The 13,458-nt window shown below is 39.2% G+C and overlaps 2 protein-coding genes across 2 annotated transcripts in view; one reads left to right on the top strand and one right to left on the bottom strand.

Annotated features, from left to right (window-relative positions):
• cdc73 (cell division cycle 73, Paf1/RNA polymerase II complex component, homolog (S. cerevisiae)) overlaps window positions 1-13,232 on the bottom strand; it is a 28,111-nt gene extending 14,879 nt beyond the window's left edge. Inside the window, exons 1-10 of the mRNA XM_073490831.1 lie at window positions 13,078-13,232; window positions 12,258-12,363; window positions 11,652-11,721; window positions 11,355-11,417; window positions 11,061-11,113; window positions 9,502-9,590; window positions 8,884-9,097; window positions 7,000-7,098; window positions 6,618-6,696; window positions 6,296-6,360 (exon numbers count right to left, since the gene is read on the bottom strand). Of these exons, the coding sequence (XP_073346932.1) occupies window positions 6,296-6,360; window positions 6,618-6,696; window positions 7,000-7,098; window positions 8,884-9,097; window positions 9,502-9,590; window positions 11,061-11,113; window positions 11,355-11,417; window positions 11,652-11,721; window positions 12,258-12,363; window positions 13,078-13,208 (969 nt within the window). The 5' untranslated portion in view covers window positions 13,209-13,232. The remainder of the gene's footprint in view (window positions 1-6,295; window positions 6,361-6,617; window positions 6,697-6,999; window positions 7,099-8,883; window positions 9,098-9,501; window positions 9,591-11,060; window positions 11,114-11,354; window positions 11,418-11,651; window positions 11,722-12,257; window positions 12,364-13,077) is intronic.
• On the top strand, window positions 36-1,298 carry LOC141016414 (beta-1,3-galactosyltransferase 2-like). The gene has a single exon (XM_073490772.1). The coding sequence runs from the start codon at window positions 36-38 to the stop codon at window positions 1,296-1,298; it is 1,263 nt and encodes a 420-aa protein (XP_073346873.1).
• Window positions 13,233-13,458: the final 226 nt, after the last annotated feature.

Genomic DNA, 13,458 nt, shown 5'->3' on the forward strand with positions numbered 1-13,458 from the left:
GACAGCTGTCTGGGTGTACAAGTCCTGCTGTAAATATGCAGTGGAGACGACGTCATTGCTGTACACACACAGCTAAACTTTTCTATCTCCTCTCACTGTTGGGTGTACTTGTCTTTCTTGTTCACCAGGTGTGGCAGCCTAGGTTCACAGATATACCACGGTGGAGAGGCCATCCTGTGGTATATGGAGGTGGTGAACTTCATACCACCAAAGCTAAGTGGAACATAAGCGGCCAACACTCAGCATGGAGGTTTGTCATTATTCCTCAACCAACCTTTAAGGCTGATGCCAACATCAGCTCCCCCGAGAAGGAAGGAGTCTCCCTTTCCCCGGTAGACCAAAGTTCAGAGGATACTTTGGCAGCGAGCATAGAGGGAGAACTTACCAGCACTCTAACCCAAGGGCCTTTCACTTATATCATCAACGAGCCTGACAAATGTGCAGAGAGCAGCCCTGTTCCATTTCTGGTGTTGCTGATAGCCACAGAGGCTCGGCAGGTGGAGGCAAGGAATGCAATACGGCAGACATGGGGGAACGAGAGCGTTGCACCAGCTCTGGGATTCATCCGGCTGTTTCTGCTGGGAAAAAATGAGGGCGAGCTGGGCATTTTACAGCAGAGGATGCTAGAAGCAGAGAGCCGGAGATATCACGATATCATTCAGCAGGACTTTATGGATTCATACAAAAACCTGACCATTAAGACATTGATGGGAATGAACTGGGTGGCGATTCACTGCCCACAAGCCAGCTATGTCATGAAGACAGACAGTGACATGTTCGTCAACACAGAGTACCTCATTTACAAGCTGCTTAGGCCTGAAATTAAGTCTAAGAAGAACTACTTCACAGGAAATAACATGAGAGGCTTTGCACCAAACCGAAATAAAAACAGCAAGTGGTACATGCCCCCTGAGCTGTACCCGAGTGAAAAGTATCCCACCTTCTGCTCAGGGACTGGTTATGTCTTCTCTGGAGACTTGGCGAGAAAAATCTATCGAGCATCGCTAAGTATCCGCCACCTCCATCTGGAGGATGTGTATGTAGGCATATGCCTGGCCAAGCTCCGGATTGAGCCCACTCCTCCATCCAATGCGTTCCTGTTCAACCACTGGCGGGTTTCTTATTCCAGCTGCAAGTACAGCCATCTGATAACATCACATGGTTTTCATCCGAATGAAATACTTAAATACTGGCATCACCTGCAGAGCAACAAACGCAATGCCTGCATCAACACACTGAGGGTGAGAGCAGGCAGGACACAGTCAGCCAGAATGAACAAAGAGAAGCCAGCTCGATAACTGAACTCGTTACGGTTAAACTCGCCTTGTTAAATACAAATGGTTTATATCCCAGCACACTGTCTTCTTAAGTTGACAGCAAGGGATTAATACACACTTTATCCAAATGGGAACCCAAAAGAAACTAGAAAAGGCAATTTCTGAAGAAATTGTGGTGTGAATGCTGGCTGTTAAAAAGCTAAAACTAATTTGCATTACTGGCTTTAAAAAGTTGAATAATATCAATAATATGTGAAAGATGTGGAATATTTTAAAGTTTGTTGAAAAGCTGAAGTCAAACTGAATAGCTGGCTTTATGTGTATGCAGAAGCAACTTAAGGAGTATGAAGAGTTGGAAAACAGCGGAATGAAATCGTGTAAGAATAATGTGGAGCATTATACGTTTTGCATGGAGTTTCTAGCAAAAGTGAGAATGAATGGATAAAAGTTGAAAAGAGTATGAATAGTTGGAAAAGTTGGAAAAGGAAGAAGAATACAAAACATTATTGTAAGGTGGGAGCTAAACTGCATTGCCCAAATAGGAATAGGAGCTATAATGCTTAAAAAAATGGTTTTTTTTTTAAAAGTTGCTTTTTCAACTTCCCCTGCTGCCATTCTAGTGTTAAAATCAAACAGTTAACATGTGCGATACATGGACCACAAATATTTTAGTGCCAAATTTTCTATAGCATACCCAAATCTTAGCGCTAAAAAAAAAAGGGCTTAGCATACCAGGGAATAAAATATGCTGTTGCAGAGTGTTTAATAATGTAGTGTTTATATTTGGACTTTGGACTATTACAATTATGCTTTAAAACACTGGCTGTGTTTATATTTGGATGTCATTACAATTTTGCTTTAACACACTGGCTGTGTTACTTTTTTTTTATTTTTTTCATTATTTTTTGTTTTTACTTTTCTTGGATTGACTGTCATGAATCTTATTTAATTCACTGCACACATCTTGTAAGAAATGTGGTGTGGGGCCCCTATACTTCCTTTATTATACGCCCAATTCCCAGAAAGTGCACAAAGTGCTGTGATTTGAGGGTTAATGGGGCTAACCAAAAAGTCACAGTGGTGGTGAAGGAATCATGGGCAAAATTAACAGAACCTAATATTTTCCTCCAACAAAAAAACCCTGGACTTCTTCAAAGTTCATGTTAGTAATACATCCGTTTCCATACTGAATAACAAGTTTAACTCGGTATTTATTTGGGTTTGGCTAGCTGGTTATTTAGCCATATTGGGTGCCTTTTGCTGAAACATGTTCAACTTTTCATAAAGTAAATGTTTTTGTCAATGTCACTCTTCATAAACTTACCAATCACAGCCTGGATGGGTTAGGACATTTAAAACTTTCTGAATATTGAACTCGTTTTTATGAATGGTCATGATTATTGACAAGTTAGTACTTTGCCTAAAAAATTAGAGACCAACCGTCATCGTAGACCACTTTCCTTAAAAAAGAAAAAAAAATGAAAACCTAGAAAAATGTTAAATATTAGTTGTGCATTTCTTAAACTGCTGTATTGTCAAACTGAACTGCAAGTAGTATGGTTTACTATTTACTGAAATTAAAATGAATAAACTAACATTATATAATTAATATATTAATATTATAATAACATTATACTATTAAATTAACATTTTGCTTTTTCGTTTAATGTTATAATATCGTGCTAATATAGAAATTTCAACTAGTTACTCATCTTGGTTGTGGCTTTTAAATTGTATAGATTTAGAAAAGGGCCAGGACACAAACCAGCCAGTTCCACTGTGCAAATATGTGCTCCATCTAGCCAGCCTCCCCCTAAGACAAACAAATTCCCCTTGTACTATTCTACATCCATTTTTACTAAAGTTGTTAGAAATATTGTTCAGTAATCTTGTTTACATACCTGAAAAATGGCTGGGAGCTAATCTGCGTTGCTGGCTTTAATTTGTAAGAAGAATCAGCTGAAGGAGTATTAATGGTTGGACAAGTGGAAAGGAGTCAATATGAAAAACTGGACTGAACAGTTGTGTAAATCTCATAATGTATGAGAGGATGGAACATTATTACCAGTCGAGACTGCATGGCTGGTATTGTTTTTACCCTGGGAGTCTGTGTGTGAGTGTGTGTGATCAAGGCAAAATGTGATCTGAAGAGACGTACTTCAGTGGAACCTGCCACAGAAGCTGTTGTTATGATTAATTTGCCAGTATGAATGACATGACTTAAGGCAAGAAAGTCCCCAATACTGTTGTGAACGTTTTAAAGTTTGAGTGGTGTTTCCACATGAATGTATAACAAAGAGGAAAGAGGTTGAAGATGAGTGGGTCTGAAGGGTTTTCTGATTGACTTCTTTTGTAACAAAGTTTCAATTTTATTCTTTCAAATAAGAATATTTTGAAAAGTTTAAATGTGATTTGAAAGTTGAATAAGAACCTCAATGCATGAAAGATGTGGAGCATCTATAAAGTTTAAATGGTGTTTCTAGCTGATAGTTTGAAGCTTGGGAAAAGTGTAAAAGTGTTTGATTTCTGAACATTCCTTCAATGATTTTAAAATGAGGGAAATTTCTCAGAAAACGTTAAATATTTCAGAGAGCATAAACAGTATGATTGAGAAAAGCAATAGCACACCATTCCTAATTGAGCTGAATATTTTCATGTTTGAATGATGTTTCTATGATGATAAATTAGGAAAGGGTTAAGTTGCAAAAAAAACAGTGGAAGAATAATAAAGAGGTTTGTGTGTAGAAGAGCATATGTTCTGAATGCTGGAACCATTGTGTAAAAACTGATTAAGTGCTCTGAAATGATTGCCAATTTTGTACAAAAGAGATCCAAAATGTTGGTATGTCTGAGTCAAACCACTGGAGAGTTGAAGTATACAGTTATATTTACAAAAAAATAAGCTGCGTTTCACTGTGGTGCAAAAGCTACATTTTTGTAATAATATTAAGATCTACTGTATTTGTTTTATACTGTGTATGCAAAGTGGACAGGGTACAGTGCCAATAAAACATTTCCACACATGTATCAAATAGTCAATAAAGTCATTTCAAAAGAAGCTTGTTTCCACATGAAGTCATCTACTAGTGATTGTTGCAGACTGACAACAAATATGGGTCCAGCCACTTTGGCACATCAAAAGTCCCAAAAGTCTTTCTGGAAATAACATTTGAGAAAAAAAAAAATCATCTTAAGACTTAATGAAGCGCAAATGTTCCCCTTATTACCTTAGTACTGTACTGTCTTATGTTAATTCCCTTTCCAGCTGTTTTAGAGACCAACTGGCAAACAGCTAAGTAATATGATGCGACATGATTTTAGATGATGCACCTCTTAAATTTCTTAATGATTTCCTTTTGGTGGTTTCTGCTGATTCTCTGTGAGATGTTAAACTAAACTGGAATAAATTATGTATTTTATTTCTGACATTTGAAAACTGTAATTCATTTTAAAGTGGAAATCTCGAAGATTTCTGGAAGCAGCAATTGCAGGTGTATTTTTGGACCTCTCTGCTTCCACTTCTGACGTCAGTCAGTTGGCAGCTGGCAGTTGGCAGCTTTGCCACGGCTCCATAACAACACCACATGAAAGCAAAAAGGGAATGATGTCTTCTGAGACAGCAATTATAACCCTTATTATTTACTGAATAAAAAATTGTTGCTATTAAAGTAATGTTATGTACATAGGGTTGGGCGATATCTGCCGATTTGGCATATGACGATGTCTACAGTGAAACATCATGATGGACGATGACATAGTTGTTTATGAATTTGAGGCAGTGTTTCCCCTCAGTGTTGTCCTAAGGCAGCAGTTGCGTATTAGCTCACCACTGTAGCCGCCACTGTTTCCCATTGTTGCTCCGACATGAATCTCCAACTGACTCACCCTGCAGAGGAAACTCCTCTCCTCCTGTTACCACCAACAAACATCTCTGTGCCAGGTTTTAAAATGTCCTTGTCTCTGCACCACATGCCCGTAACTTAGCTTTGTTCAGCCTCATATGCATAAAACAACGCTGGCCGACTAGCCAAGGAAGCTAAGCTAAGAAAAGTGTGTATGAGAACGTCACAACTGAGAGAAAACAGCGGCCCGCGGGAAAAGAAACACTGCTGCCACAAATTGTCTTGGGTTCGCCTAACTGAGCTGGTTTAATAAGAAAATAATAAACGGGACATGGAGACATAATGTTAGTGCACTGAGAAGCAACATACTTCTTTTCATTTCCTCTCCCCACATATCACAAACAACAACAACAACTCTTGCCCTACAGCAACACTGAGGGGACACACCACTTGATTGTCCTCTCTGGTGGGGAGCCTTTTTAAATCATGATGCTACGATGGTCAGGGATTAGTAGTCCATCGCTGTCAGCCATTGGCAATGGACGATGGCGTCGTTCATCGGCCCAACCCTAGCACATACTTATTCATTGTCTAACATTAGGCTAATCCAGTCATTATGAAGTGTTCCACCTACTCTCTCTGGACGACCAACCACTGCTGGATGAACGTATCACTAACTGTGCGCCGCTTGTGATGTTTTCCGGGAAAGTCGCCACCGACACCCAGTGTACATCTACACTTTGGTATAGCCGCAAATGCAAGGGCTTTCATCAGTGGGCCATAGGCTCAATCATCATTGTGTTACCTCATTTGGCGATAGATAGTGATTTAACACATTTATTTACATGAACATCTTTGAGATTATTACTTTACTGACCTAATTAAACTACCTGAGAAACAGAGATGAAGTGAATGAGAACTGACTGATGCTGTGAGCCATTACATGGCAGTAATCACCAACATCATATGTTACACACTTTTGTTTTTACTGCCTCAAAACCACATATGACATCATAAAAATACGTCACAGTGAGGGTTTGGTTAGCTGCTGCAGATACCATGAATTATATGAATTATAAATGGGTCTTTCCAGATGTGCTCAGGCTAAAATCGACCTGCAGTGTAGCTCCTGTCATCTTTCAACACTATCAGCAAACAGGAGAGCTTTGATCTTACCGTCACAGACTTGAGGGTCATGCCGTGGTAGGTGCCCATGGTATCGATCTTGAAACCCTCCGTTTCTAAGAAAACAACAGACAGTATGTTGCAGATCACTGGCAGAAAAAAACTGGTTATTTCTCAAAAGCATAAATGCAATAAAAGATAATGACAAAATGTTATTCATAAAAGTTGGCACCTTTAATTTCTTATTATCCTCACTTAAGGAAAAAGTTGCAGATGTACAATACCACACACAGACACACACAAACACACACTCCCCTTTCTAATTGTTAGATCAAAGATCAAAATTAGCTTCAGAATCACAGGTAAAACTCACCCTCTTTTCCTTTGAATCGCTCCTGATCGTATCTGTTGTAAGCAGTTGGGACAGGTTGCTTGTTCCTTAGGGACGGGTCCTGGAACCAAATGAAACAAACAGTTGCTTACTTTACACACTTGTCAGAGCACAGTGCAGTCAGCCCGAGAATTAATTTCTATACTTGCTGCGGCTTGAATGAGTTAAATAACTGCTGACCCTTTCTACATACTTCTACCAATTAATCCTAGACTTTATTTATTGGAGCAAAGTAATGTGAAAGAAAAAGTAGCAACTATACACACACAAACAGACACACTTTTTATTTTGACTTGTCTGGCCAAATGTAAACTTCCTTGAAAATTTGAATAAGCTAGTAACGCACAAAGAATGTCATTCTTACCGCCTGAGTAGTGTTCTGTGCTGGTCTTTGCTCTGGTGCTCGCCCCTCTTCTCTTGCTTTCACTGACTGAAGGATGGCAAAGATGTTCTTGGAGAAGTTCTGCAGTGGATCAACACAGATAACTATATAATGAGTTCATGCGTTAAATGACGATAAGTAAAACACATTAAGGTTTCAGGCTCTCAGCTAATGGTCTACACATACAAAAATAAATCATACAAAACTGTCCCTAATTAGAATTGTTTAAAATCACATCAAAAGATGTGCTGGATGGTGTGCTGAATACGCTGAAAAAGTTTTAGCATGATATGATGCTGTAGTGTTTGTCTTTACCAACAGCCTTATTTGTATGGGATCTGTCTCCAACTACAGCATCTTCCTGCAACACCAGTGACCTTTACAGCATCCTGTGCCTGAAAACTGTTGTGTACCGAGTTGTCATGAGTTTGCCTCATGACAACCAAATGCACCACAGCAGGGGGACAGAAGACAACAAAGCTGGAATGTTTGTGAGAATGAAAATAAAAGTGGCCCCTTGCTCAGTTGTCAGGTAACACTTTTTGGTTGTGAGAAAAGGCCAAAACTGTAACTACTTTTGTATGGAAATCAGATTTTGGAAGTGATTTAAATTCTGCCAAAGTATTTATCTAAGCATACAGCCGATCAACACTATAACGGCATTGACTAGAGCATGTTAAAGTCCTTCAGATACCCCAGTAAAAACTCTTATTTTGAGAATGTATACCAGTGAATGGAAACCACACTATTGCTGCCATCTAGTGGTTAGGATTTTCACCTCATTACACACTGTGGGTATTTCTACAGTTGAGCCAGGTGGAAGTTTTCCCCACACCCACGGTTTTGTCCCTGAGACTTCAGCAGATTTGTTAAAATAGGACAGCTGTTGTCCAACTCAGGTATGTACAGTAAAGAAGTTAAACATCCTTCTTGTAAGAGGAGTTGATTTTTGGGTCTCATTCCCAACTTGTCTAACAGCCGCTGCCAAAACAGCTGAAAACTGAACACGATGAAACAGTCAAATACATCAGATGTCTGATAGTACAAACAAGAACAGAGGAGAGAGACGACAGAGATCCAGTTAGAAGCTACAAATTACTGTGAGCTGAACACACACTTTTAAAAAACCCTTTCTCTCAGTTCTCCGGCACAGACATGAGTCGAGTATCACAACAAAGGCTTGTTTAAAAAGGAAGAAGGGGAGTCTTCAGGGATTGGCCCCAATTGCGAACGTCATGCTGCCCGCTTGGAGACCAGGCGAGCACGCTTTGGCGCAGCTCTGGAAAAGGTCCGTCTGAGGGGCGGCTCGTCTCAACTCAGCACGGTAAAACTGGTGATGGAAAAGCAAGTCAGCACAGCAAGGTTTGACTCGGCAGGCCAATAGATCCACTGGAAAATCCCCACTTGACTTGAAATCAAAATCCATATTGAGCCAATGTGCATATGACAATACAAGAAAATCCTGGCATTCATATGCTGATCTGACACAGGTGTGTATGATAAGGCTGGTTTGCGGCCTGGCGCACAACACTGCGCTCAAACTACGCAATATTTAGATTGATGCAAGTAATGCTGAACAAAATTCACACGCGCGAGTTCTGTCTGGTAATAAAACAAAAGTCAGTCCTATTATAGCTAGCAAAAAAACCACAACGCTGGAGCTGGAAGACTCCCCCTGCATCCTTCAAAATCAGTACCCCTGTACTGTGGTATGAAACAAATCGTGACTTCTGTCTACCATAAGACCCCTAGAAGGAACAGTCCAACATTTTGGAAAACACAATTGATTGCTGTGAAGACAAAGCACATTGTTTGAAAAGACACATCACTGGGATTGGATAACTTGGGTTTCAAGCGGACTCTGACCTTTCCAGTGCTCTGGAGAATGGTTGTCCTGGTCCTCCAGACCCTCTCTCTGCTGACAATATCTCTGGTAACATCCACCTCAGCATCCACGAAGCTTCTCTGCTTCAGGGTTATGTCGTCATCCAGATCTGTTTTGATGGTGGAACGTTTCTTGGCCATAATCTTGGCTTTGATGGCTGCAATCTTCTCCACTGACATGGCCTCAGACAGCGATCTGAAGAGGGAGGATGCAACATTTGATCATTTTAACAGCTCACTGCTTTGAAGAGCTGGTCCATGAGTGTCAGATTAATATTGATTAATACTGATGCTTCTGTAAAGGGCTGCAGTTAACCATTACTTTCTTTATCAATTAATGTTTTTTTTTTTTTTTACTAAATTAAACAATTAATTGTGTTGTTGTTTCTTTTGTCCAACTGACAGTCCGAAACCCACACACTCTTCATTCATCATCAAGACCAACAGAAGCAGGAAATCCTTACATTTACAATGTATCAATTGCTTTACATTTGTGAATGTGAAAAATGATTGAAATAACAAAACAGATGGCAATTAATTTTCTTTTAATCGATTAATCGATTAATCGACTAATTGTTGCAGCAGCCAAGTCCAATATACCTGATCTGGTCAGTCTGCACGATGCCCTCTTTGTGGCCCTCCAGACGGGCAGCCAGACGCTCCTTATCCAGACGCACACGCTCCTCATCCTTAAAATGAAGACATGTACAAACTATTAGCAAACTACAGAATAAAACAGGATCTAGTATTTGTACCTATGATTTGATTTACCAGGTCAGTGCACTCCTAAAAGTTTAGTACTGTCATCTACACTCTCACTCTTGAGATGTAAACAATCAATTATGATTTCTTATATTTTTTTCTTTGAACTTTACAGGGAAAATGTAATACGTTGCAAATAAGGAACCCCACATTGAACTATTTAACTGTTCATTTAACGTTGCAAGAGTGAGTCGGTCAGTTAAAAGTTGTTGTTTTTTTTGTTTTTTTAACTGTATCAAACTGGATTAATTCATCACTAAATTTATGCTGCAATCATTTGCAAGTCTGAGGTCTAGATTTCCGAGTTGGTATTCCTGACTTCCAATCTAAAAGCGTCCAAGTGCATCTGCTTGGACAAACATGGACACTTGCTGCAAACGGTTGTTTAGGCTAATTCGGGCTACGCGGCTCTTGGATGACCATTCCATTACACTTTTCCATGTCGGAGGTTGATAAAGGTAAAATGTGTGACAAAACAGCATATTAATGAAGTACTGTAGTGGTGCAGAGATGTCCTGGCCTACAAATCTTGATCTCCAGATGTAAGAGAACATGTTTTGTTCCATACAGACTGCAAAAAATGTCACATCACCATAGTTTTTTCAGTGAAAATGAAAACTGTAATGCAAAAATCATTACAATTAATTGTAATGTCCCTAATTCTGGCTTAATATATACACACCAATTTCAAATAGACAATCAAATGTTTCACTTAGCAATTTCTGTGGAGCCTTTGTGATTCTGAAGTAGAACCAAATTGAAAGGATGTTTAACTCTTGAAGCCGTGTTTATTAAATTAAAGGCACACTATGTAGTTAAGGGGAAGATATATTAAGAGAAGAGAAAAATCTTCACTAATTGATTTTGATGACTGAATAAACTGAATTAACAAACTGTCAATTTCATATTGTTTGTTTTACTGTTTATATTTGCAGGATCCTTTTAAGTAGCTACTCCTCTAGCTTCAACTAATGTTTTGGGTACCTTATTCCCCTTGAGGACAGCTTGGTTATATGGAAATACCAAATAACTATTTCTGAGTTTGTATTATCACCTCATTAATATTGTAAATATGCACTTTCTGGGTATGTTTTCCCCCCTGAAACTACATAGTGCACCTTTAAAATTGTATTTAATCAAAATTTAACAGCCATCTTAAATAAAATTCTCCTGATCTTTTGCATTGCTGTGAATATTCTGGTCTAATTCAATTTGAATGTGGATGAACAGCTATAAGGACAAGCTGCCTGTACACATATGTATTAGTTCACTATAGTAGAGCTGTTCCTGCTTGGGGAATGTAGAAAAGGAAGTAAATGATATAACGGCACTGACCAACATGCGAGTATAGTGTTTATACCAAAGAACTGCTGGCAGGATATTTTGTGTGAGTTTACCTCAATCCTTGGTTTTTTGGCTTCAGAAGATACCTCATCAGCTGCTCGTTTGACTACAGAAGCAGAACAGTGGTGTTATTCACTGCACACAAGTCCATTTGTTTTTTTAACCAACTTTCCTGACTGAGATAATACCACTTCAATAGAAGTAGTAGACTGCGGCAATTTACAAATTTAGCTTGTAACCAGAGTTTTCAATAAAAACGATTGATCCATGCTCACAAGGCAATACATTCTTACCGCAGGTAGAACTAGTTATTCAAACGTCATTTAACAAATATAGTGTGAACTTACCTTGCGTTGGCCTTTGCAAACCTATTTCTATAGGTGCACTTCTGTCGATACTTGTTGATGTAGCTGTGAAAAGACAAAATAAGAAACTGCATTTATAAGTAACCAATGAGAACAACTAAATCTACTCTACTCCTCGTATGGTTCCATCAATGAAACCTGTCAATACAGTATAATGTCAGTCAAAGCCTATGTGACATCAGGACAGTTTTTAAATTCATTGAGGGAGGACACACAAACAAATCCCTGACATTCTGCACACAATAGACAATCAACACAGGTTTCCCAAGTGCTACTTACAACTTTCGCCATTGAGATATGACAGCAAGCCCTTTCGATCAGGTCGTCTGACAACAGGGATGTTCTCTGTCTATACACAACATAAAATCATGTTACCCAAAATGATTGATGTAATTTTGCATGCAAGACAAAAAGAGAGGCTGAAACAGGGGGACTCTCCTCAAGTAATATTTTACTAATTAAAAAGGTGCACTATATAGTTTTAAGGAAGACACTTTAATCGGAAGAGAAAGATCTTCTTTGACTGATTTGTTATGCCTAAACATACTAAAAAAACAAAGGCTCTTTGTTTACATGACTGAATAAACAAACTGACCTTAAGGACAACACAATTTCACACTGTTGTACTTTGTTTATATTTGGCGGACCCTGCCACCTTTCTAGCTTCAAACAGTGGTCTGGGGACTTTATTCATCTCTGAGAACAGCTGGTTTATTCACTTATGGAAAAAATGTATATATCCGCCTTTGTGTTATTAACTCATCACTACTGTAAACATTAAAATTCTGAGATTATATTTCTTCTCCAAAACTACATAGTGCACCTTTAATGAAATACAGGCACTGTCAGGATTAGGCAGCTTGATAGTTATTCCAGGACACTTACTGCAGCTCTTCGCACATACGATGGATGCGGGAGATGCACATTGTTGAGCAAGAACAAGATAGAGTCCAAAGTATAGTACTCTTTGGGCTGGCCCTCTTTACCAGTACTGAAGGAAGAAACACAAACATAGAAAAACATAACCATCACTCCAAAACAAGATTATCTGACAACCATAACATACGATTTATCCTGCACAGACCGCTGCAGGCGGAATATTTAAGTGAATCCGAGTTACATAAGTGTATAATATGCAACTCATATAGTACAGTTACTTGATTATTACGAAACACAAGTTCTGACATGACATAAACACGGAACTATCAACAGTTACCCGGTGTGCTAATCTGCTAATCCTTGTACAACTTTATTTTCTGCTTTACATGAGCAAAGTTTGCTTGTTGCATTGTAAACAAAGCTGCTTTAAGTCATGACAGTAGAAACTGAAGTGACTAGTATTTCCACTGGACTCCATGGGAACACAACTCAACGCTAGCTAACGTCGCTGATGAGTTAGCAGCGAATTACTACTGCAAGTTTAGCTGTAGCTACACCGACCATAGATACCTTTTAAGTTTTAAAAAAAGAGAAAGCCTAAAACTAGCAAATAGGCTTCATGGACTAGAGCACAAAACTCAAGTATCACGTTTAAGTAAATTCAGAGTGCTTAAAGTTTAGGGTAAAACAACCGGGAGAGGAGTTAGGTTAGCATCTTAGCAGCTATAGCGAGCCTTCCTCCGTTACCAGCAGCACAAGGCACCGCTGAGCTTTAGGTACGGGCCTACTACTGAAGCGATTTACAGACATTTTACCGCTGACATACCCCCAGATTATGTAGTTGGTCTTGACATTTTTCGGCCAGGAGAACTCTCCAAATATAACTTCATCTCCTTTAGCGACGATTTCTTTTTTCTGGATGTTATACTGACGGAGAACACTCAACACATCCGCCATCTTCACTTGTCTTGATGTAGTGTGTTTGCGAGGCCCCCAGTTATCAACATGAGGCGGCCTCGCAGGATGCCTGATCTGACTCAAACTTTATTTTTGACCATTTCCACCCCAACTCAAGTAAAAGACACATTTTCTCAATTTGGCCCAGGTTGAATTAAATATGCGCCGTTGCTAAACGTTAATATTCATTTTGACTGGTTTGTTTGTCCAATTGGCGCACACACACACAGTACTGGAAAGGTCCCAGTAC

The sequence above is a fragment of the Pagrus major genome, chromosome 21, assembly GCF_040436345.1.
Source record: "Pagrus major chromosome 21, Pma_NU_1.0".
Taxonomy (NCBI): Eukaryota; Metazoa; Chordata; class Actinopteri; order Spariformes; family Sparidae; genus Pagrus; species Pagrus major.

Bases quoted from the DNA above. Each gene is read 5' to 3' on its own strand.
- LOC141016414 (XM_073490772.1), top strand. From the start codon at position 36: ATGCAGTGGAGACGACGTCATTGCTGTACACACACAGCTAAACTTTTC.